The sequence below is a fragment of the Pristiophorus japonicus genome, chromosome 14, assembly GCF_044704955.1.
Source record: "Pristiophorus japonicus isolate sPriJap1 chromosome 14, sPriJap1.hap1, whole genome shotgun sequence".
Taxonomy (NCBI): domain Eukaryota; kingdom Metazoa; phylum Chordata; class Chondrichthyes; family Pristiophoridae; genus Pristiophorus; species Pristiophorus japonicus.
This window is the reverse complement of record NC_091990.1, coordinates 147,348,680-147,374,633: the sequence shown is the minus strand read 5'-3', so window position 1 is coordinate 147,374,633 and position 25,954 is coordinate 147,348,680. Positions and strand designations below refer to the sequence as shown.

The window sequence follows — 25,954 nt, the reverse complement described above, 5'->3', positions numbered from 1 at the left end:
CTCAGCATTGCCTGACATTTAGATGTACCAATCACATTTGTGAACGGTCTTGACTATACCACAAAATGGCAACTCACACCAAGCCACGACCTGGTTTCTACAGACCAGAAACCTCCATCTAAACTATGTACAAGCCCACTGCATTTTCAGCTGCCAGAAAGAAAGAACTATAATGGAGAGAAAAAAGGGGACGGGGGACATCACACGAGAGATAAAAGGTACAGAAAATTGAACCTGGTCATTTTTGGTTGTCGTAGGAAAATGTACATTTTGAAATCATACCAAGAAGCCATTAGTGTTGAGAGTAAAAAAGATACTTGCACCTCATCCAAAATCTGAAATGTCACTCTCCTATGAAACCTGATAATAGACATACATGTTGATCTAGACACAATAAATACCATGACAATAACTTGCTGAAATCAGATTGGCCTGTGACCAAAAGTAGAAATGTATGAATGAGACTTTGTGTGTTTCATAAATAAATCATTTAGTAACCTGAACTTCTTATCTCTTCCAAACATTTATTAACAAATACTACAAATCTGTGTCTTCAGCTGTATTGATTCTCATTTGAAATACATATTTCCCATTCTTCTTTAATCTCTTTCAGCTGTGAGGTTGGGCAAACAAACCAAACACAATTCAATGCCACGTGTTTGGCCAAAGGGAGGGTGAGACGTACCCATTTGGTTTTGACCAGATCTGCACTTATGCAAGGAGGGATGAATTGCACTTTAGCCATATGCTCAGTTAAAAACAAATCTCTTGATTTTTAATTTATTTTTCTTTTTTTCTCGAATCTTCCCTGAGCTACAAGGTGTTCCATGCCTGATGGGTTGCCAGACAACCTACTCCCAGTAATGCTCTTCACCAAGAGGACGTCCACAGGATTTGTACTTTATGGGTAGCATACTCTCCAAGATTAGCACAGTTGGTCATTTACCACATGAAGAATTTAGAGTGTGAACTTTATAGCTTAGTGTGTTGGAACTGCATGACCACTGTGCCAGATGATTTTAAGTAGACTAATTTGAAAAGAATGATGTTTAAAATAAATCTTCTGTACAGACTGGATGACACAATGGGTTAGTACACTATCATTTCAACCCTCAGGCCCTCACACAGCCAGACCAATATGCTGACATCTCCTTCAGGTAGCTATAAAGTCTTAAGTGAAATGAATTTGGGATCTTAACCCAGTTATATACGAACAGGAGTAGGTCAATCAGCCCCTCGAGCTTGTTACGTCACTCTATTAGACCATGGCTGATCTGTACCTCAACTCCATTTACCCACCCGATTCCCATATCCCTTGATAACCTTACCTAACAAAAACCTATCGATCTCAGCCTTGAAAATACCAATTTGAATTCTAATTTTAAGATTATATCCGCTTGTTCTGGATGTCCCACCAGAGGAAATAGTTTCTCTGTACCTAGCCTATTAAATCCCTTAATCATATTAACCACATCGATCAGATTACCTCTCAAACTTCTAAGCGTAAGGGAATACAAACTAAGTTTATGCCAGCTGTCTTCATAATTTAACTGTTTAAGCTCCAGTATCATTCTGGCGAATCTGTGCTGTTTCATAGAAACATGGAAAATAGGTGCAGGAGTAGGCCATTCGACCCTGCAATGCCATTCAATGAGTTCATGGCTGAACATGCAACTTCAGTACCTCATTCCTGCTTTCTCGCCATACCCCTTGATCCCCCTAGTAGTAAGGACTACATCTAACTCCTTTTTGAATATATTTAGTGAATTGGCCTCAACAACTTCCTGTGGTAGAGAATTCCACAGGTTCACCACTCTCTGGGTGAAGAAGTTTCTCCTCATCTCGGTCCTAAATAGCTTATCCCTTATCCTTAGACTGTGACCCCTAGTTCTGGACTTCCCCAACATTGGGAACATTCTTCCTGCATCTAACCTGTCTAAGCCCGTCAGAATTTTAAACGTTTCTATGAGATCCCCTCTCATTCTTCTGAACTCCAGTGAATACAAGCCCATTTGATCCAGTCTTTCTTGATATGTCAGTCCCGCCATCCTGGGAATCAGTCTGGTGAACCTTTGCTGCACTCCCTCAATAGCAAGAATGTCCTTCCTCAAGTTAGGAGACCAAAACTGTACACAATACTCCAGGTGTGACCTCACCAAATCCCTGTACAACTGTAGTAACACCTCCCTGCCCCTGTCCTCAAATCCCCTCGCTATGAAGGCCAACATGCCATTTGCTTTCTTAACTTCCTGCTGTACCTGCATGCCAACCTTCAATGACTGATGTACCATGACACCCAGGTCTCGTTGCAACTCCCCTTTTCCTAATCTGTCACCATTCAGATAATAGTCGGTCTCTCCGTTTTTACCACCAAAGTGCATAACCTCACATTTATCCACATTATACTTCATCTGCCATGCATTTGCCCACTCACCTAACCTATCCAAATCACTCTGCAGCCTCATAGCATCCTCCTCGCAGCTCACACTGCCACCCAACTTAGTGCCATCCGCAAATTTGGAGATACTACATTTAATCCCCTCGTCTAAATCATTAATGTACAATGTAAACAGCTGGGGCCCCAGCACAGAACCTTGCGGTACCCCACTAGTCACTGCCTGCCATTCTGAAAAATACCCATTTACTCCTACTCTTTGCTTCCTGTCTGACAACCAGTTCTCAATCCATGTCAGCACACAACCCCCAATCCCATGTGCTTTAACTTTGCACATTAATCTCTTGTGTGGGACCTTGTTGAAAGCCTTCTGGAATCCAAATACACCACATCAACTGGTTCTCCCTTGTCCACTCTACTGGAAACATCCTCAAAAAATTCCAGATTTGTCAAGCATGATTTCCCTTTCACAAATCCATGTTGACTTGGACCTATCATGTCACCTCTTTCCAAATGCGCTGCTATGACATCCTTAATAATTGATTCCATCATTTTACCCACTACCGATGTCAGGCTGACCGGTCTATAATTCCCTGTATTCTCTCTCCCTCCTTTTTTAAAAAGTGGGGTTACATTGGCTACCCTCCACTCCATAGGAACTGATCCAGAGTCTATGGAATGTTGGAAAATGACTGTCAATGCATCCACTATTTCCAAGGCCACCTCCTTAAGTACTCTGGGATGCAGTCCATCAGGCCCTGGGGATTTATCGGACTTCAATCCCATCAATTTCCCCAACACAATTTCCCGACTAATAAGGATTTCCCTCAGTTCCTCCTTCATACTAGACCCTCTGACCCCTTTTATATCCGGAAGGTTGTTTGTGTCCTCCTTAGTGAATACTGAACCAAAGTACTTGTTCAATTGGTCTGCCATTTCTTTGTTCCCCATTGTGACTTCCTCTGATTCTGACTGCAGGGGACCTACGTTTGTCTTTACTAACCTTTTTCTCTTTACATATCTATAGTAGCTTTTGCAGTCCGTCTTAATGTTCCCTGTAAGCTTCCTCTCGTACTCTATTTTCCCTGCCCTAATCAAACCCTTTGTCCTCCTCTGCTGAGTTCTAAATTTCTCCCAGTCCCTGGGTTCGCTGCTATTTCTGGCCAATTTGTATGTCACTTCCTTGGCTTTAATACTATCCCTGATTTCCCTTGATAGCCACGATTGAGCCACCTTCCCTTTTTTATTTTTACGCCAGACAGGAATGTACAATTGTTGTAGTTCATCCATGCGGTCTCTAAATGTCTGCCATTACCCATCCACTGTCAACCCCTTAAGTATCATTCGCCAATCTATCCTAGCCAATTCACACCTCATACCTTCAAAGATCCCCTTCTTTAAGTTCTGGACCATGGTCTCTGAATTAACTGTTTCATTCTCCATCCTAATGTAGAATTCCACCATATTATGGTCACTCTTTCCCTTAATTCGCACAGCTTCACAGCACAACACTGTCCAAAATTGAACTCAAAGCTGGCAATCTTGTTTCAGCAGGCCATATGATGGTTGATGTGGGAAAATGAAACAATTCGTGGGAAAATGAAACAATTCACTCTGTTGCTGTACATCTGTTCTTTTGAGGAACGAGTTCTGGCACATTGCAGGATATTTCCTCTTTCGCTCTTGCAGGAATTAATTGCATGGTATGTCCACCCCATCAAATGGCAGGTGCTGCCAATTTCACTTCTACCCGTTTTGTGCAAATCTATTAGCGTTATTGACAGATAAATGGCCACTCTGTCGCAACACTAATGCCCCTCTTCTCACACCTCTCAAGCAACTAATGAGCAGTTTAATTAATACAAACAAAAGAAATCAGGTAATCCCACTGTGCAGTGTGTGTCCCGTGAACCATTGTCGGCACGATAACCCAAAGCCATTAACTACAATTAACAATTAATTAATTATGAGCAAAATTTCAGGACACCAATTTTTACACAGCCAATTCCAATTACATTTTTCACGTACTCAGCACTTCACAGCGAACAAGAAAACAGATGGATTTATAGCTCATGGAATCGAAGACAACCAAAAACATTGTATATTGTTTATAGAACTAATTGAGCGAGAGTGCAAAATTACTTTTAATTTTCTTTTGTAAGATACATTTATATTTTGGCAATATAAACTAAATGGTACAAATTTAAAGCGGGTGCAGGAACAGAGGGACCTGTGGGTATACATACACAAGTCATTGAAGATTGCAGGAGGCTGTTAAAAAGACATATGGGATCCTTGGTTTTATAAATAGTGGCAAACAGTACAAAGGCAAGGAAGTTATGCTAAACCTTTATAAAACACTACTTAGGCCTCAGCAGGAGTGTTGTGGCCATTTCTATGCACCACATTTTAAAAAGGATGTCAAGGCCTCAGCGAGGGCACAGAGGAGATTTACTAAAATGGTACCAGGAATGAAAGATTTCAATTACGTGAAGAGACTAGAGAAACTGGAGTTGTTCTTGTTAGAGCAGTGAAGGTTAAGGACAGATTTGATAGAAGTGTTCAAAATCTTGAAAGGTTTAAGAGTAAATATGGAGAAACTGCTTCCAATAGCAGAAGGTTCGGTAACCAGAGGGCACAGATTTAAAGTAATTGGCAAAAGAAACAGAGGCGAGATGAGGGGAAAAAAACACGCAGTGAGTTCTGACGACCTGGAATGCACTGCCTGAAAGGGTGATGGAAGCACATTCAATGGTCATTTTCCAAAAGGGAATTGAATAAATACTTGAAAAATAAATATTTGTTGGGCTATGGGGCAAGAGCAGGGAAGTGGGACTAATTGGATAGCTCTTTCAAAGAGTTGGCCCAGGGACGATTAGCCAAATGGCCTCCTTCTGTGCTGTATCATTCTATGATTCGATGAAAATTGCATTGCTCTTTATCCTAGATCTATAGATCTATGGCATGATGAATGGAAATTCATTGTACTAATTACTGAAATCTTAAACAGGAAACAAAGAGGAATTTGGCTGTAATATATTTCAGATGAGTTCAAATCATATTTTTTGATATTTGACCAAGTTTAGAGAAACAGTACAATAATGAATGTCAATTAACTGGCAAAGACACGCAACATTTAAACACAAGTCCATTTATCAGATTAAATCAAGTTCCAAGTCACCACAATATCATTTGACGCCTTGCCTCTGTCCAAAACTGAAAAAAATGTTTTAATGATAAAATTGACCAGAAGGCTACATTAGATTGTTTTTTGCTATCAAAAATAAAGAAGAGGCAACACACCAATACAAAATGGAGGGGTATGGTAGCCCAGTAGTTATGGCACTGACTAGCAACCCAGAGGCAAGTTGTGAAACTGAATTGAATAAATCTGGTAAGTTGTGAGCTAGCAGCTGATAATTATTACGAAAGCTGTTGGGATATTATGAAACCCAATTGGTTCACTAATGCCCTTCAGGGAAGGGAACATATTGGTGACTCCAGTCCCACACTATCTGCTTGACTCCTAATGCCCTCAGGACAACTAAGGGTTGGGCAATAAATACTGCCTTGCTAGTGTTGCCCAAATCCCAAGATTAATTAAAAAAAAAATCAATGGCACAAAATGACTTTGCGTGTTCGAGGCAATGCATGCTCTAGGTGTGGCAATGCATAATAATTTTTGGTCCATCAGCATGAATAGAGCATCATTACATTTTTGCTGACACTTCCAAAATTTCTCCTAGGTCAAACTGGTTTATTGCATGCAAACACGCAGTTGCAAGGTTATTTTAGCCTGTTAATCTTTGTTAAGCACCAACTAAAAATGAACATGTAAGTTTGGACATATTTGCCTTCTAATACATATCATGTAATGACCCACAGTATAAAGATGGAGCTGAGGCATTGGAAAGGGTCACCAGAGGTCCAATATGGAACAGAGCAAGAAACATCAGCTGTTTCAATCCACAGAGCAACATGGGTTCATCACTTTTCTGGACATGTTGAAGAGGAGCAGGAGCAGGAGGGGCAGCAGAGGTGGACCAGGGAAGGAGGGTTCCCAAAAGGATCCACTACTAATTCAGGTGGTATGCCTACTGCCAGTGACAGAGCTACTTTGATCTCACCAAGAGCAATGTGAGAACAGGCTATCATGAAAGTCCTAGATTAATAAAGGCATCTCTTCATCAGACCTGCTGCTAAGGAATAACATCACCAGTGGTACAAATAAACGGAGCACTCAACATTTTTGCCACAGGCTCCTAACATCAGGAGGGTTTTCAAGGATCAATGAGTTTATAGTTCAATGCTCCTTTAAGCAGGTCACCAATGTCTATTTTGATATGTTGTTGAATGCATAACAATCAGTAACAATGTGCTGCAGCAACAGGAAAGGCTGTGACATTACCAGGAAACAGGCACCATTGACACATACTAACCATGGGATCAGTAACTGTGCAATATCCCATGCTGTCATCAACAGAAAAGAATGTAATTTGATGAACATCCAATTCATCTGCAATCACTGAGAAATAATTACGAATATATATATAGATATATATATTTTACTTGTTCACAGGATGTGAGCAACACCAACAAGGCCTCACTTTTTGCCATCACTAATTGCCCTGAAAAGCAAATGATAGACCTTCTCTTGAACCGTACTGTCCTCGCAGTGATGGTGCTTCCATTCTGGCCTTTGATCGAGTAATGATAAAGCAACAGCAACATGGCCCTGAAATTGCACAGGGTTCTTTTGGTGCCAACCCCCCCCCCCCCCCCCCCTGGCCACCCTACTGCCCTGTGTCCTCTGCAAGAGATCGGGGGAGTCCTCAAGAGATATGGCATAAACAGCTGAAAGCCCGACAGAATTTCCAGGCCTATAAGTCCATCAGATTGCTATGTGGCTTGAGAGGAATTTGGAGGTGATGAGGTCCCATGATGTTACTGCCCTTGTCATTCTCAGTAAAGATGTGACGGGGGGGGCACTTGCTGTTGAAGTAAGTTTGGTCAGTTACAGCAATGCATCCTGTAAATAGTACATACTGCAGCCACAGTGCGTCATTGGTGGAGCGATGGATGTTTAGTCCAGTGGACGACTCTTTCCTAGATGGCACTGAGATTCTTGAATGCATGGCTTCCAGAGTGCCCACAAACATTATCACAGTTTCCCTACTTATTCCAGGGTGAAATCTAGTTGATTGGTTGGATCTTCAGAGCTATGTGCTGCCCATATGGAATATCGCTTAAGCAAACATCAGCATAGAGGATATTCGATAATTAACATCAATGGAGCAGAGATTTGGTACGATCAAACGGCAGCTCTGGACCATGAAGGATGCTCTGCAATATGCTCTGAAGAGAGCCACAGAATTGTAGTCCTCTGCTGCTCATTAAACAACGTAGCCATTGAAAGACATAGATGCATGTTTCTGGAAGATCAGCAGCTCAACAGAAGGAGAAAAAGGGGGCAAAAAATGCTGACCAAGAGCTAGCAGAAGCTCAACACTGGTACAGAAAACAACATGGGTTCCCCAGGTTCCACGTGAGTCCTTGAGACCTGCTTCTATGCTTCATTAGATTTTTTTCTGCATGAACAACCATGCCATTTTAAAAATGACTGTAAAGTTTAAGGTGATGTGCTGTGTTTCTACTGAACATCATCCAATTGATGATGTCCAGGATGCATCCACAAAGGAGCACAGCACTTTACAGAGCGCTACGGATCGGGCGGGAGTCAAAAATCGAGCCAGTGTCGCAACCAAGGGCGATGCACATCGGCTAGCCTCTTCCGGGTGGTAAAGCTCTGCGCCCTGCCGAAACCAGCACCGAAAATCCTGGTGGGGCACTGGAAGCTGCCTACCCGTCCGGGGCGAAAACAAAGTCAGCAACAAGCCGAAAATCCAGCCCTTAAGAAATGCATTCACATACATAGTTTATGAAATCATTGTTCATTTTGATTGCAAGGTACTTCTAGGAGGAGTGCATTGATACATTCAGGTTGCTTGATGTGCCTATACTTGTGCTGGGAACAATGCAGGTCAAGGTATTAAGAAAACATGCTTGGTCTTGATTTTTGGCGATTAGCTGAGCTTGGGGAGAGGGCAGGGAAGGCCTGCACAGGAGTGATCATGTTGCTTACTGTTGTTGCCCTTTTTGGTAGCCATTTGCTGCAAGGAGAACATAAATGTGTATTGAATGAGTGAATGGCCCAGATTTTGTGGTCGTAAAACTGTCAGTGTTCGCCGCCATTACTCCTCTGAAACTAACAGCACCTTCTGGAATCCGCACATGCGCAGATAAACGCGGAAATCCAGGGGTTGCTGTCAGCGATTCTACGATTCTCCACAGGCTGTGAGGTTGAACTCCCCGGAGCCCGCAATCAATTCAAATCACTGATCTCATGAAAACTTCCTATTACACTGGAATATCATTGTTAACGCCTCCCCGCCTTCAAAAAAGTAAAACTTTGTTGAAACAGGTGTAACTGAGTTTTGACTGCTGTACAACTGTTCTGTCCCTAAAAAACTAATTTTATATTTGTGGAATGTTAACCTTTTCCATTATGATAAATATTCCATGTATATTTTTATAATTTTTTTAAAAGTTTGTTTATGATATGCCAGCTTTTATCTTAATCACATGTGTATGTCCCAATCTTTATTTTGCTCTCTGTAAAATGATTAGAAAGTGAAGGAAAATCAATGCATTTTATTTCCTGGTTTGCTATCTGTGAGAATACACTGTTGCTGAACACTGGAATTTCTCTAGACTTCGCGTAAGATTCAAATTAACGTCGGGAGAGGTGAAATTGATGCCACAGAGATTGCTAAATGTTTGTGGTCAGCTTTCTTCGAGGTCAGTGGCAGGTGCCATCACTTTGCTGCAAAATCTGGGCCAATACCTTGTACTGCATATATTAGGCGGCAGCAGTTTCATAATTATATGCACAACTTACCTGAGTGTAAAGTATCTTGTCTACAGGAAAACCTTAAGAGCGGACTGTGTACATGGTTATCTGTACGTGTGAATAACGATGGTCAGTTTTTAATCTGCCCTCAGCTGCACTATTCAAAGGTTTTCTTTTAGTCCTGTTGTACTTCTACTCAACTATGGTCATTACTTGCATTTATGTTGCATTTGAGGCAGGTTGCTCGATAAATTCAGGTTAGTTATGCTCGATTACTCAAGCAAAATCATCTCATGTCTGTAATTTATTGGTTATTTAACTGGAGCAAGGAGTGTTGGCCAGGATACTGGGGGAAACTCCCTGCTGTACTCTGAATAGTGCCATGGGATTTTTAATGCCCATCTGAACCATCATTGGTTCAATGTCTCATTTAAAGGTTAGAGCCACTGAATACCTTGCACTCTCTCAGGTGAGCCTGCTTACATGCTCAAGTCATGGAGTACAGTAGGGTTTGAACCATAACATACTGATCCAAAGGTGAGTGTGCTAATAACTGCACCAAAATTTGGATCAGTGGTTACCTACATTGGTCAACCTCAAGATGTGATTGGCTATCTTTATTGAAGCTCATTCTAATTTCTAACTTTGGCACTTAAAGTTCTTTAAGTCTGGATTTCCTTCCAGCATCCTCTGGTGCATGACCCTGCATTGACCTCTTGTGTTTGTCTTCCCCATCGCCTTCACCTTCTGGTCATTAGTGGTTTTCCCCTCATACACCTCGTACAGAAACACCTCAAAGTATTTCATAATTAATTATTTTCTAAGATTAGTGACTTGTTATATAGGCAAGCATGACAACCATTTTGCACAGCAAGATTCCACAAACGGCAATGAATTGAGTGTTCAGTTAATCTAATTTTGGTGATGTTGGTTGAAATAATGTCCAATCCCCCAAGAAATCCTTACTGTTTTTCAAATAGTACCACATGATATTTACCATCCATCTGAACCCATTCACGATCAGAACGAGCAAACGAGCCTCGAGCTCCTTCTATACTGTATTTCAGCTCTGATTATACGCTCATGTCCTGGGTAGGGCCTTCAACCCACAGTTACTTGACTTACAGGCAAGCATGCTACCACCTGAGCCAACCTGATACAGGGAAGACGTACCATTCTAATTTGTCCTTGATAGCGGCATGAAGATATCACCAGCGAGTAGAGTCTCAGCAGTATTTGTGAAGAAGCAAACGGGTGTAATGTAATATCAAAGAAATTAGTAAGTTCAGAATTTTAGTTAAGGAATGGCCAGACACAGCCACAATGCTCGCACACTTACGGCAATCTTGCTCATCAGAATCATCCCCACAGTCATTGTCACCATCACAGACCCAGGAGCGCCGGATGCATTTGCCATTGTCACAATGGAATTCCAGAGGGGAACAGGTAGGCAGCACTGGAAAAGAGGAAAGAAATGGTGAATGGTGGGTGAATTAACAACATTCTTGTATTTCCATTTCTTTCTGTGAGACAGAACTATCTTTTAAAAGTGCTACCTACGCAGACCAGACTTTACAGATTCTCGAAAAAAGCAACTCTTGCAAAACTATAGAAAAATGTAGCATAATTTATACAATAGAGACCAATCAGAAGCACCAACTCCAAATATCAAGATATGCTCTCTAAGCAGAGAAATGCTTAAGAATTCATGCTTTCAATCATTTGTTATCTTCTAGAATGGCATAAGAATATAGTAATAGTTCCAGGTGGCACTTGTCTTTAATTTTAAGAGGGCTTTTGTTCGACTTGTTCCTGATTCCTAGAACTGCTAGTTTTTTTCCCAGACAGTGAGAAGGAAGCTCATGGTAGCATTCCCAATGTGAACATAAATGCCTCTCTGTGCTGTCACACATTGCAAAATAAACCTAGCAGCCAATGCATGCTGTTATACACGGCATGTCCACGCAACCTTATTAGCTGTAATGGGGTAGACTTTCCATGCAATTGCAAGCTAGGCGCAAATTGTGCTGGTTTTCCGAAGTGAAGTTATGGTTCAGGTTTCTGCTGAAACTCATTTGCAGAATCATAACAACATAAGAATTAGGAGCAGGAACAAGCCATACGACTCTTCGAGCCTGCTCCGCCAATCAGTAAGATCATGGCTGATCTTTGACCTCCACTCCACTTTCATGCTCAATCCCTATATCCCTTGATTCCCCGAGAGTCCAAAAATCTATCTATCTCAGCCTTGAATACATTCAACTATTCAACAGCCACAGTCTTTTGGGTCGAGAATTCCAAAGATTCACAACCCTATGTGAGTGAAGAAATTCCTCCTCATCTCAGTCTTAAATGGCTGACCCCTTATCTTGAGACTTTACCGCCTAATTCTAGATTCTCCAGCCAAGGGAAACAACCTCACAGCATCTTCCCTGTCATTCCCTCCTCGACCAGGCCAACATCGCCAGCATTGAAGCACTGACCACACTTGATCAGCTCCGCGGGGCAGGCCACATCATTCGCATGCCAGACATGCGGCTCCCAAAGCAAGCACTATACTCAGAACTCCTTCACGGCAAGCGAGACAAAGGTGGGCAGAGGAAACGTTACAAAGACACCCTCAAAGCCTCCCTGATAAAGTGCAATATTCCCACTGACAACTGGGAGTCCTTAGCCAAAGACCACCCTAAGTGGAGGAAGTGCATCCAGGAGGGCGCTGAGCACCTCGAGTCTCATCGCCGAAAGCATACAGAAATCAAGCGCAGGCAGCAGAAAGACCAGTCCCTCCCACCCTTTCCCTCAAAGACTATCTGTCCCACCTGTGATAGGGACTTTGGTTCTCGTTTTGGACTGTTCAGCCATCTAAGGACTCATTTTTAAAGTGGAAGCAAGTCTTACTTGATTCCGAGGGACTGCCTATGATGATGATGATGATGATGTCAATCCCTCTGAGAATCTTATATGTTTCAATGAGATCACCTCATAATCTTCTAAACTCCAGAGAATATAGGCCCAATCTACTCAACCTCTCCTCATAGGACAACACTCTCATCCCAGGGATCAATCTGGTAAATCTTTGTTGTGCCGCCTTTTAGGCAAGTATATCCTTCCTCAGATAAGGAGACCAAAACTGTGCACAGTACTGCAGGTGCGGTCTCACCAAAGCCCTGTACAATTGTAGCAAGACTTCCTTACTCTTGTACTCCAATCCCTTTGCAATAAAGGCAACATGCCATTTGTCTTCCTAATTGCTTGCTGCACCTGCATGCTAACTGTCTGTGTTTCCTGTTTGATCTGGCCGGCGCCTCACAACTTGAGCCGCCTCGGGTAAATCCCCTCCGTGCCTTTCAGTTCCGCGCGGAGGGGTTTCCTGTACGGGCTGCTCCTGCACACCCTCAACTTTGCCATCCTCGCCGGCCGTCCGGACACGCCATGGCGTACCATCTTGCCGTCCGGAGGAGGCGGGGGTCCCCGATGGAGGGCACTCTACGCAGGGGTCCTCCCACTATTCATCGGGGACTTGGTCTGGAGGGTGGTGCACGGAGCAGTGCCGTGCAATAAATTTTTAAGCCGGTTCACGGACTCCCAGGCCGCCTGCAATTTCTGCGGTCTGGAGGAGTCCGTGTTCCATGTTTTTATTGAGTGCACAAGGTTGCAGCCCCTGTTCCATTATTTGAAGGGGCTGCTCCTGAAATTCTGGCTGCACTTCAGTCCCACTCTCCTGATCTTTGGGCACCCTGTGCGGAGGGGAGCGGGTAGGTCCGAAGGCCTCCTCGTAGGACTGCTCCTGGGCACGGCCAAGGGTGCCATCAGCCGGTCCAGGCAGCGGGCGGTCGAGGGGGTCGTTCAACCTGACTGCCTGCCTCTCTTCCGCTCTTACATCCGGTCCAGGGTGTCCTTGGAGATGGAGCACGCGGTGTCCACCGGTACGCTCGCGGCCTTCCGCGAGAGGTGGGCACCGGAGGGACTGGAGTGCATCATCACGCCCGGCAACCAAATTTTAATTTGATTTTACGTTTTAAAGTTTATTTTGTTTTAATTGCCGGTGCTTTTAGTGTCCCCCTCTCCTTTTATAGGGGGCACTGGAAAAAAGGAAAATTTGATTTTAGTGCCCCCAAAAAAAAAAAAAAAAAAAAAAAAGGGCCTTGTCAATGTCTGCTGTGTCACCCAGGCGGGTGGCATGGTTTTAATGTTTTTGTTTTTGCAGGTAAACTCAAAAGAGTTTCCTGTTTGATCTGGGGGCGTGGCTAGTTTTGCGAGCTTCCAGAGTTCTGTTTTTTAAACCAGTATAAAAGATTGTGAAAACTTGATTTGCGCTGAGCGTAACTTGCGCTTGAAATTCCTCGATCATTTACGCTTGTCTGGCTGATTTCGGACCAATTGCTGGTAAAATTAACACAACCTAATGGAAACTCGACCCCAATATCTCCTTTTAAAGGATCTATTTCTCAATTTCATAAACATAACATCAAAGTGGTTTGTGCACATAGTTGGATGAAAGAGTAGTATATCAAGAAATAGACAAATTTCAAACATTTCAAGAATGAAATAAGTAAAAAAGATAAGACATAATACTTCTTATAAATAGATTTAACTGTGCGACTCTGTTCAATCATAATTTGTTTTGAATGAACAGTTTCATTATTCATAAAAACACATCAATCAATTTAGCTGTTAAAATAAAGCATCTCTGATCAATATAAAAGTTTACGTTGCCAACTATTTTCATACGTTGCAATCGCTTTTTATTTGTTCCCATATCTTTGTTTAACTTGCCAAAACATTATATCCTTCTAGCACCTCAAATGAAATGACTTCTACATTATCAACATCATCATCATAGTCCCTCGAGGAAGACTTGCTTTCATTCCTGAAGTAAGTTCTTTGGTGGCTGAACAGTCCAATATGAGAGCCACAGACTCTGTCACAGGTGGGACAGACAATCGTTGAGGGAAGGGTGGGTGGGACTGGTTTGCCGCACGCTCTTTCCGCTTGATTTCTGCACGCTCTCGGCGTTGAGACTCGAAGTGCTCAGTGCCCTCCCGGATGCACTTTCTCCACTTAGGGCAGTCTTTGGCCAGGGACTCCAGGTGTCAGTGGGGATGTCGCACTTTATCAGGGAGGCTTTAAGGGCGTCCTTGTAACATTTTCATTGCCCACCTTTGGCTCGTTTGCCGTGAAGGAGCTCCGCATAGAGCACTTGCTTTGGGAGTCTCGTGACTGGCATGTGAACTATGTGGCCTGCCCAGCAGAGCTGATCAAATGTGGTCAGTGCTTCAATGCTGGGGATGTTAGCCTGGACGAGGATGCTGATGTTGGTGCGCCTGTCCTCCCAGGGGATTTGTAAGATCTTACGGAAACATCGTTGGTGATATATCTCCAGCAACTTGAGGTGTCCACTGTATATCATCCATGCCTCTGAGCCATACAAGATACCATGAAACTTCATGCGCCCAGTTAAACAGCAAAAGCAATGAACACTTGATCTGGGCACAGGAAGTAACTCTTGGGGTTAATGAATACCTCATTGAGTTAATTCAAATGCTTCATTCAGGGAATTGGGTAGCATGATGAAGGAATTCAGTTTTAAATAGATCACTACACAATTTCCATAGTAACAGGAGTATCGGGCCCAAAGGGGAATTACTCAGCTTCCATCTGCGCACTTAATCATGAATAGCCCAAAGAAGACATTTCAAAAAAAGTCAGTTTCCTCCCTGAATTGTGATAGATACAGATCTGAAAATCTTCAAACCCATTTGGGGCCTGTGGCAATGAACATCAATCGGACTTTATCAGCTTGATGGCTTTGTGGCTTCCACACTGACCTTTTCTCACTGATTACATTGGTAAAGGAGAGAATAAAACAATTCTTTATTCTAAATGACGCCCACATACTTCAGCTTGGAGCTCTTGTTGAGTTAAAGTTCCAGTATTATAAAGGTTTCTAGCGAATGAGGACTGAAAGCACTTTTTGCATTGGATATGATAATGTAAGGAACGTAGCATGTTTATCAAACACACCTAATTAAAATATGAAAAAGTAACAAGTCTCATAGACAATGCGAATAGTCTCAAAGACTTCCTATTCATCACATCATCATCCATTCTCTGAGGATTTGCCTTGTGGCAAACAGGATGCAGGTGTGCTGAAACCAGTGATAAGCACACAAATGTTTCAATAAGTTTCTTTATATGATTGGAAGTAGGTTTAATCACATTAACGTAACAAGATGACATGCCTCACTGAGCTTGGAGCGCTAGATAGCTGGTCAAACGTTGTGTTTTTGGAAGTATAATGTGGAAAGGACACTCATGCTTGTCATTGCTCTTTGTAATAATGGTCTGGGAACTCGCCCCAGACCGGATCTTATACGACAAACTCCACCCCCCAACAATGCTCTCCAACAGTGACCACTGAGGCATTCGTAATAAGTGTTATAGTCAGAAAGTACTGAGGTATTAATAATAGATATAGCATGCACAATCTCTCACAGCCAGGTCTGTGGAATTAGATAGAGTGTGAGGAAATCCATCAACTCCTAGTGCAGTGTACACATTGGCAACTGACTCCTTGTGCAGTGTACATATTGGCAACTGTTAGACAACTGGCACTATATTATTTGACTTTTTTCTATGTCACATTCTAATTACTAATATATATATATTTTTATATTATATATGTTATATATCACACATATACATACACACCACATGTAAGAACCAAGAGTCAACGGTATATATTCAATGGTGTACATCTGAACCTGGCATTCATTTTAACAACAGTGAGCATATGACTTATCATTACATAAGATATATGACACAGAAACAGGCCATTTGGCCCAACCAGTCCATGCCGACGTTTATGCTCCATTCGAGCCTCCTCCCGCCTTTCCTTATCTAACTCTATCAGCATAATAAGAACATAAGAAATAGGAACAGGAGTAGGTCATACGGCCCCTCCCTGCCCGCTCCCCATATCCCCTTATTCCCTTTTCGGTTAAGAAACTGTCTATCTCTGTCTTAAATTTATTCAATGTCCCAGCTTTCACAGCTCTCTGCGGCAGCAAATTGCACAGATTTACAATCCTCGAAGAGAAGAAATTCCTCCTCATAGTAGTTTTACATGGGCGGTCCCTTTAATCTAAGATTATTCTAGTCTCCCCTATCAGTGGAAACATCCTCTCTGCATCAACTTGTCAAGCCCTTCTACATTTCGATAAGATCACCTCTCATTCCTCTGAATTCCAATGAGCAGAGGCTCCACCTACTCAACCTTTCCTCATGTCAACCCCCTCATCCCCGGAATCAACCTAATGAACCTTCCCTGAATCGTCTAGAATTTTTTGAGCATGTAACTAGTAGAGTGGACAAGGGAGAACCAGTGGATGTGGTGTATTTGGACTTTCAAAAGGCTTTTGACAAGGTCCCACACAAGAGATTGGTGTGCAAAATTAAAGCACATGGTATTGGGGGTAATGTATTGACGTGGATAGAGAACTGATTGGCAGAGAATCGGGATAAACAGGTCCTTTTAGAATGGCAGGCAGTGACTAGTCGGGTGCTGCAGGGTTCAGTGCTGGGACACCAGCTATTTACAATATACATCAATGATTTAGATGAAGGAATTGAGTGTAATATCTCCAAGTTTGCAGATGACACTAAGATGGGTGGCGGTGTGAGCTGTGTGGAGGATGCTAAGAGACTGTAGGGTGACTTGGACAAGTTAGGTGAGTGGGCAAATGCATGGCAGATGCAGTATAATGTGGATAAATGTGAGGTTATCCACTTTGGATCAAAAACAGGAAGGCAGAATATTATCTGAATGGCGGCAGATTAGGAAAAGGGGAGGTGCAACGAGACCTGGGTGTCATGGTACATCAGTCATTGAAAGTTGGCATGCATGTACAGAAGGTGGTGAAGAAGGCAAATGGCATGTTGGCCTTCATAGCTAGCGGATTTGAGTATAGGAACAGGGAGGTCTTACTGCAGTTGTACAGAGCCTTGGTGAGGCCTCACCTGGAATACTGTGTTCAGTTTTGGTCTTCTAATCTGAGGAAGGACGTTCTTGCTATTGACGGAGTGCAGCGAAGGTTCACCAGACTGATTCCCGGGATGGCAGGACTGACATATGAGGAGAGACTGGATCAACTGGGCCTGTATTCACTGGAGTTTAGAAGGATGAGAGGGGATCTCACAGAAACATATAAAATTCTGATGGGACTGGACAGGTTAGATGCAGAAAGAATGTTCCTTTATTGGAGAAGTCCAGAACCAGGGGACACAGTCTAAGGATAAGGGGTAAGCCATTTAGGACCGAGATGAGGAGAAACTTCTTCACTCAGAGTTGTTAACCTGTGGAATTCTCGACCACAGAGAGTTGTTGATGCCAGTTCGTTGGATATATTCAAAAAGGAGTTAGATATATGGCTAAAGGGATCAAGGGGTATGCAGAGAAAGCAGGAAAGGGGTACTGAGGTAAATGATCAGCCATGATCTCATTGAATGGTGGTGCAGGCTCAAAGGGCTGAATGGCCTACTCCTGCACCTATTTTCTATATTTTTATGTTTCTCTGAACTGCCTCCAAAGCAAGTATATCCTTTCTTAATATAGAAACCAAAACTGTATGCAGTATTCTCGGTATGGCCTCACCAATACCCTGTATAACTGTAGCAAGACTTCCCTGCTTTTATACTCCATCCCCTCTGCAATAAAGGCCAAGATTCCATTGGCCTTTCTGATCACTTGCTGTACCTGAATACTAACCTTTTATGTTTCCTGTACCAGGACCCCCAGGTCCCCTGTACTGCAGCACTTTGCAATCTTCCTCCATTTAAATAATAACTTGCTCTTTGATTTTTTCTGCCAAAGTGCATAACCTCACACTTTCCAATATTATACTCCATCTGTCAAATTTTTGCCCACTCACTTAGCCTGGCTATGTCCTTTTGCAGGTTTTTGTGTCGTCCTCACACATTGCTTTTCCTCCCATCTTTGTATCGTCAGCAAATTTGGCTATGTTACGCTCGGTCCTTTCTTACAAATCGTTAATATAGATTGTAAATAGTTGGGGTCCCAGCACTGATCCCTGTGGCACCCCACTAGTTACTGATTGCCGACCCGAGAATGAACCATTCATCCCGACTCTCTGTTTTCTGTTAGTTAGCCAATCCTCTATCCATGCTAATATATTACCCCCAACCCCGTGAACATTTATCTTGTGAAGTAACCTTTTATGTAGCATCTTGTCAAATGCCTTCTGGAAGTCCAAATACAGCATATACACTGGTTCCCCCTTATCCACCCTGTTCGTTACATCCTCAAAGAATTCCAGCAAATTTGTCAAACATGACTTCCCCTTCATAAATCCATGCTGATTCTGCCTGACTGAATTATGCTTTTCCAAATGTCCTGTTGCTGCTTCTTTAATAATGAACTCCAACATTTTCCTAACCACAGATGTTAGGCTAACTGGTCTATAGTTTCCTGCTTTTTGTCTGTCTCCTTTTTTAAATAGGGGCGTTACATTTGCAGTTTTCTAATCTGTTGGGACCTCCCTAGAATCCAGGGAATTTTGGTAAATTACAACCAATGCATCCACTATCCTCTATTCCTTTCTCTTTCAGATGCTTATCTAGCCTCCCCTTAAATGCATCTATGCTATTCACTTCAACCACTCCCTGTGGTAGCGAGTTCCACATTCTCACCACTCTTTGGGTAAAGAAGTTTCTTCTGAATTCCCTTTTTGATTTCTTGTTGACTATCTTACATTGATGGCCTCTAGTTTTGCTCTTCCCCACAAGTGTAAATGTTCTCTCTATGTCTACTCTAAAAGAAACTTTCATAATTTTAAAGACCTCTTCAAGGGGTCACCCTCCAGCCTTTTCTTTTCACCCAGCCTGTACATCCATTCCCGATAGGTATAACCTCACATTCCTGGTCTCATCCTTGTCAATCTTTTCTGCACGCTCTCCAGTGTCTCTATATCCTTTTTATAATATGGCGACCAGAATTGTACACAGTAGTCCAAGTGTGATCTCACCAAGGCTCGATACAGGTTTAGCATAAATTCTCTACTTTTCAATTCTATCCCTCTAGAAATAAACCCTAGTGCTTGGTTTGCTTTTTCTCGTGGCCTTTATTAATCTGCTTTGCCACTTTTAGTGATTTATGTATTTGTACTCCGAGATCCCTTTGGGCTTCTTCCCCATTTAGATCCTTATTTTTCAACGTTTCTAACATGCAGTTATGTTCACACAAGAACAGCATCATTTTAAACTACCCCCACTGTTTACTAAGGTCATGGCTAATGTTCATAAAATGTTTGCTTGTCATCTGGTACTTCATGAAGTACTTCTTATAAGTTAATCAAGTTACACTGCTTTCGCAGGAGAATAAACAGGAATCTTCTAATCAAAGAGAATTCCCAGACCTGATAAATGCATTGCAAATGTTCTCACAACTATCATTTAGGAGGTGGAGTCAATAATATAGAGCGATATACGTTTAAAAGAAAAATGACAAAAACTGCTATCTCCACTGCCCTACAATATGCACACGAGTTAGTCCACCTCCAGAGTAGTCTACCAACTGTCAGATAGAGGGGTGCACTATGGATGGAAAAATATACAGATCAAACTTTACAGATTCTCTATAAAAACACCTTTGGCAAAACTACAGGAAAACTATAAACATTGGCCCAGAAATCCCGCTTTCTCCTTCCCACGGACATTCGATTGGATTCTACAAAAAAGATGCGCACCTACTTGTTCCTGCTGCGCCCACAAGAGATCCCGGTCCTGAGAATTCCACTGACTGTGCGTCGCAGCGCATGCATGTCAGGACGTGCGCAGGGCTGGAGCTACAGTCACATGGCTCTGGGCAGCCAATCAAGGTCAAGTATGTTCTCATTCATATTAATGGCAACTCCGTGAGTTGGAGTTCCCATTATTATGAATGAGTACCCCCCCAACACACAAAACATTAATAAAAAAATAAGACTACATATTTAACATTAATTTAAATTAAAGTTATTTTGTATTATTAAAAAAAAAATCCGATTAAAAAAATGTTTTTAAAATTATGCTTTAAAATAAATTTAACATCGTGGGCAGGGTTTTTAAACAATAAAGTGTGTTTTTTAAATTTTATTTTTTACGTTTTAAGTGTATTTTAAAACTCTTACTGTAAAAATAGGCTATGCATCTGCTTTTATCAAGCACAAGAGTTTTCAGGACATCTGCTGGTCAAGATATGGGTAAATATCACAATCTTGCCCATGCGAATGTCCTGGCTGCCGAGATACGGAAGATCTGTCAAGCTCCAGCTTGACAGATCGGAAAAGCTGGTTTTCAGCGCATGCGCATTTTGCGCTGAAAACTGGCTTTTGCGATGCCTTCCCGGGTCCGTACACACTCCGTACAGACCCAGAAGGCTAGAATTTCAGGGCCATTACATTACTATAAATAGATTGGGGAGGGACACTGAATTAAACTGTTAAATAACTGTTGATAATTTGTAAAATATGTTATGTTTTTCTCATGGCTTTGTCTATACCATGTCAAATAAATCTAAATGTTTATCAGTGAAACAAACATTGCAGGGTGTGTGTATAAATGGAACTCTAACTTTCCAAACAGAAAATGCAAAATAAGCTGAAAATGGAACCATTTGGGTTTGATACAAATGCTCTGTTCATTTTTGTCATCCTGTCACCATCTTGATGTTGGAGCCATGAATGGGCCAATGGGTCAAAATCGTGTGTAAACTGATCACAAAAGCCCCTTTCAGGCATATTGCATCTAATCCAAAGTAAAACTTTATTCAATTCATTCAAATTGTAAACATTTTGTTGCCATCGTTTTAATGGCATATAGAGATTGTTTAAGTAATAGAATGAGCTCAAGTAAAGGTTTGATATATGCTTTATGTCCAAGATTGTGATACGATAATCTTTGGTAACACAACTCTTTCCAATGATGTCTCAGTCGAGTGTACCAACTATAATACACAGATAATAATAATGTCTAAACAGTACGTAGTGCAAGCACTTTGCTTATACTGACTGGTTCATAGACAGTGGAGGTGCACATGTTGAATCTTGTAACTTTGAAGAATGTCTGAGGGCCAGATAGATGCAAATGTCCTCCTTCTGTAAAATGAGCTTAGGTAATTGAATCCACATCACAAAACTGAGCTAAATCCAGCACAAATTGACATTACATTGGCAATATCACTAAGATAGATGGTAAGGATAGAGGCGGCACAATGGCACAGAGCATGAATGTGTAGCAGCTTAGATGGTGGTTTAAACCCCATGGAATTGTTCCACCGGGAGCTATACTAGTGGGAGGTACAATGCCGAGGCTGGATTGAGGTGACTTCGAATGCAGAAAGGGAAAATTTAGAGCAAGAGTCAACGTCAGGGTACTTTCTCATGCCTCCTTGCAGAGGAATGGGAGTGTGCCTCCTTTTCATCTCAGTCACAGCCACTCTGCAAATATCATAGAATAATAGAAGCTGACATCACAGAAGGAGGCCATTCTGCCCATCGTGCCTGTGCTGGCACTTTGAAAGAGCAGTATACTTAGTCCCACACCCCTGCTTTTTGTCCGTAACCCTGTAAGTTCCTCATCTTCAAGTACCTGTCCAACTTCCTTTTAAAATGATTTATGGGATCAGCTTCCACCACCTTTTCAGGTAGAGCGTTATAGATCCCGACATGTGAAAACATTTCTCCTCATCTCCCCATAAGTCCTTTCACCAATGATTTTAAACCTATAATCTCTGGTTATTGACCCAGTCCTCGGAGGGAATCATTTTTCTCGATCTACTCTATCAAAAGCTCTTCATCATCTTGAAAACCTCTATTAGGTCACCTCTTAACCTCTCTGTTCCAAGGAGAACATTGCTAACAGTGCTTGATGAGACCCAAAAGTGGAAAACATTTTCTGTCCCTGGCTGTGACACTCCTGACCTTGAAGAACATGCACGAGAAGAGCATCACAAAATATGTTTTGTACCAATCAGTGAATCCTTCTCACTGATGAAACTGGTGCCTGTCAACAGTAATGATAAACAACCTGTCATTCAGAAACTTCATTAATTTTTATTTGGGAATTTAATAGCTGCAATCACAAAACCACAAGACTATGTTGCTTTAGTGTGGTTTCAAACAAGTCTGATACCTGTAGTGATATTGTGCAATTATCAGATTTACATTGTTAATGTAGCATCATTTTGCTCAAATACAATCTGAATTACGTGTCACTTATACAACTGGGAATTTGATAAATACTGCACACTTTACATAGATTGTTGTACAATTCAATTCCAATATTCAGACAAAGTAATATCTGCATAAAGGTTTCATTCATAGACTAGATTTTATAGTATCTGATATTAGCTACCTCAAAGTAGATATACTGCTTTAGAAATAGGAAGTCTTTCAATACGAAGACATTTATTTTTGAAACACAAGTAATTGAAGCTTGCTTACAACAGATATGGTTTGTCCTCATTTTGTGGAGTCAAATACTGTCATCAACTTCCAGGGAAGTGTTTTAAATCCTCATTCCATTCACAGTAGGAGTTAGTTTAGTGTAATGAGATTAATTAGATTTGATAAAGCATTAAAAGGATTGCGGCAAAGCCTCTTAAGTGCGTAATGAGATCTTTTTTTTGAAAATCAGATGAAGGACTGTATATGGACAAATTATGAATGCTATTAACTTTGACTTATTTTATATTATATAAGCTGAAAGGAAGTTTGAAGAAAAAAAGAGTTACTACAATTCACTGCCTGGAGACCTTTCTAACCAAACTCTATGGGCCCAAATTTGCCTTGGAGTTGTTCCGTTTTTTTTGGAGCAACTTGATTTTTCTGGAGTATCTTAAAAATCCCCATTCTGCACATTCAATTTGCGCCAGTGTAAGTGAGTTAGTAAGGATTTTTTTTTTCAATTTTTTTTCAAAAGGGGGTATTACCAGCCGTTTTGGCCATTTAAGCCAGCTTGGACACGAATAGTTGCTCCAAATGAACTTAGGCCAGCGTATGTGCCACTTGTGGCCGCACAGAAAACCCTGCGGAGGGTAACGAAATCAGTGCAGGTTAGTACCTTCTAAAGCACCAAGACTTACAAAGCACTAAACAAAGCACAAAAAGCATTCAATAACAAATAAAAAATAGAAGGAAGCGGAGAAGACCTGCACCTAAAGCACCAAGACTTACAAAATTTTATGGAAAGATTAAAAGAAAATAAAGGACTTCTGCAAACACACAATCACAGTAGTTTAAACAACACAAGCAGCTATTTCCATGTACAGGGCTTTTTTCATGTCACTCATGACTTCGCACATTTTTACAGGTCTCCTTCACGATCAATTTTTTATCTGTACTCGGATCTCCCTATAACAAATTAAGCCGAGCGATGTTACCATTCTCTGTAAGTAATTGGCTCCAAAGGCTATATGCCGAGATACTCCCAAAAGGTGTGTAAAATAGAAACAACTTCCCCATATTTTTGTAGGAACAAGTTAGCACAGCAGGTTTCCATCTGTTCAATAGCTCGCGGGCCGGTGCGGGAGACCAGTCGGCCAGGGATAGGGACGGCGAACAGCGGGTCGTCCCTTCGGCCAGTGATAGGGGCGGCGAGCATCAGGTTCCGCTCATAGCCTGCAGGACGCGCTGGGAGGGCGAGGAGCTACTGCACATGCGCGCAGACTCCACTGCGCATGCGGACAGCTGCCGACACTGTTTTCGGCGCAGGGCTGTAGCTCCGCCTCCCCACTCCACTATATACGGCACACCAGGACCCGGGATACACAGCAGAGCAGCCAGAATCGCGAGTAAGTTTTTTGGTGCCATTTTGAGCGCACAAAGTCGGCGCATCTCGGGTGAGTGCGCCGGAAAAAGTGGTTGGGGAAATTTGGGCCCAGTATTTCACTAGCCAAATGTAACAGTATATCAAGAGCAGTAAAATCTTTACACTTTTCTTTTTCTATTACTGAACAATAAGAAGACTTATTCACGTTATTTTCTTTTGGCTTCAAATTGGGAAACAAAAGAACAAAGTACTCTATATTTTGTTGTTTTGTTCCTTTTAAATATCCTGTTGGATTACTCAGAGTGAGCCAGAGGTTATGCTGTTGTAAGGAGGGTGGGGATGTGTAAGTGGGAAGTGGGGCACATCTTCAGTGAAAGGACCTGGAAAGACATTTTTGTAAGATGTCCTCCCAGAGACAGTGATGTAATTTTCTGTTCATTACACATTTCCTCCTCCTCCCCCCATTAGCTGCCCCTTAGGCTATTGTGGGATTAGGCTGGATAGCTCTTTGTTGGCTGGCACAGACACGATGGGCTAAAATGGCCTCCTTCCATGCTGTCAATTTCTATGATTCTATTCCCTCACCCTCTCAGCTTTCCCCCCTTCTCTTAGCCACATTTAAACCACACTTAAACCCCTGTCTGTTTTATCCCCTCTATGTCAATCCTATTTAGCAGTGGGAGATCATTTAAACTTTTAATGCTTTCCACACAAGTTTCAATTGTAATTTAGAAGTAGAGAATCTGTGAAACATAAAACTTACGGGAAAATAATTGAAATGTTAGATTTAAAGACCTTTTTGAAAGGGTTGATGGGCCAAAGCAAGTGTGGTGCTCGGCTGGCCATCAAAACAGAAGTGGCATCAGGACCCCAGAAAGGTGATTAGTGGAATGAAAAATGGGGGAGAGGAGGTCCAGGGAAGCATGAAGAGGCGAGAGTAGATTGCAGAATGGGTCGCAGTAGCACAATGGACCAAGGAGAAAAGCACATCTTTTATTTTTGAAAGGGCTACAGCTAACAAGCTTGAAAAAGGAGTGGGTCCAGTAGCAGGGCTATATTGGCAGGGCCAGGGCCAGGGCAGCACGAACCGCAGCAAATAAACAGGGAGGCACAACTGGTGGCTGAATGAGTCCAGCTGCACATAATCCTTGGACCGAAGCAGGGCAAGATCTGGCAGAGAGATACAGAGAGAGAGAAGGAGGGGAAAGGCGGAAAGCAAGAGGGGAGAAGCAAATATATTAAATGAAAAATCTAGAGTTAATTTACCTGACTCGGGAAACGGGGTAGATTCCAAAAAACAAAATTGTGGCTGGAGCTGGGCTGGGCAACTCGTGCCACATTCCACTAATAATGGGAGGACTAGCATCCCATTCTACCAATGGGGTACCGTAGCACAGTGATTATGTTACTGGACTAGTCATCCTATGAGGCCTGGGGGCCGAAATTCAGGTGCGGCAGAAAGCTGATGCACCTATGATATTTTTAGTGGCACTTACTGCTGGGATCCTTGATGCGGTCGGAAGAGCCATTTTCAGGAATTTTTTCAAAGTCCCAGAGGAAATGAGTCATAATGGGGAGGGGGGGATAGACTGAAAGCCAGGCTGAGTGGCTGAATATAAGTCGGACAGAGACATAAGAACATAAGAAATAGGAGCAGGAGTAGGCCATACGGCCCCTCGAGCCTGCTCCGCCATTTAATACGATCATGGCTGATCCGATCATGGACTCGGGTCCACTTCCCTGCCCGCTTCCCATAACCCCTTATTCCCTTATCGGTTAAGAAACTGACTATCTCTGTCTTAAATTTATTCAATGACTTAGCT

General features: G+C 42.2%; 1 protein-coding gene across 2 annotated transcripts in view; it reads right to left on the bottom strand.

Moving 5' to 3' along the window:
- Window positions 1-25,954, bottom strand: part of lrp4 (low density lipoprotein receptor-related protein 4) — a 451,660-nt gene that overhangs the window by 147,701 nt on the left and 278,005 nt on the right. For both annotated transcript variants that reach the window (XM_070899678.1, XM_070899679.1), the window contains exon 3: window positions 10,645-10,761. In XM_070899678.1, coding sequence (XP_070755779.1) covers window positions 10,645-10,761 — 117 coding nt within the window. The remainder of the gene's footprint in view (window positions 1-10,644; window positions 10,762-25,954) is intronic.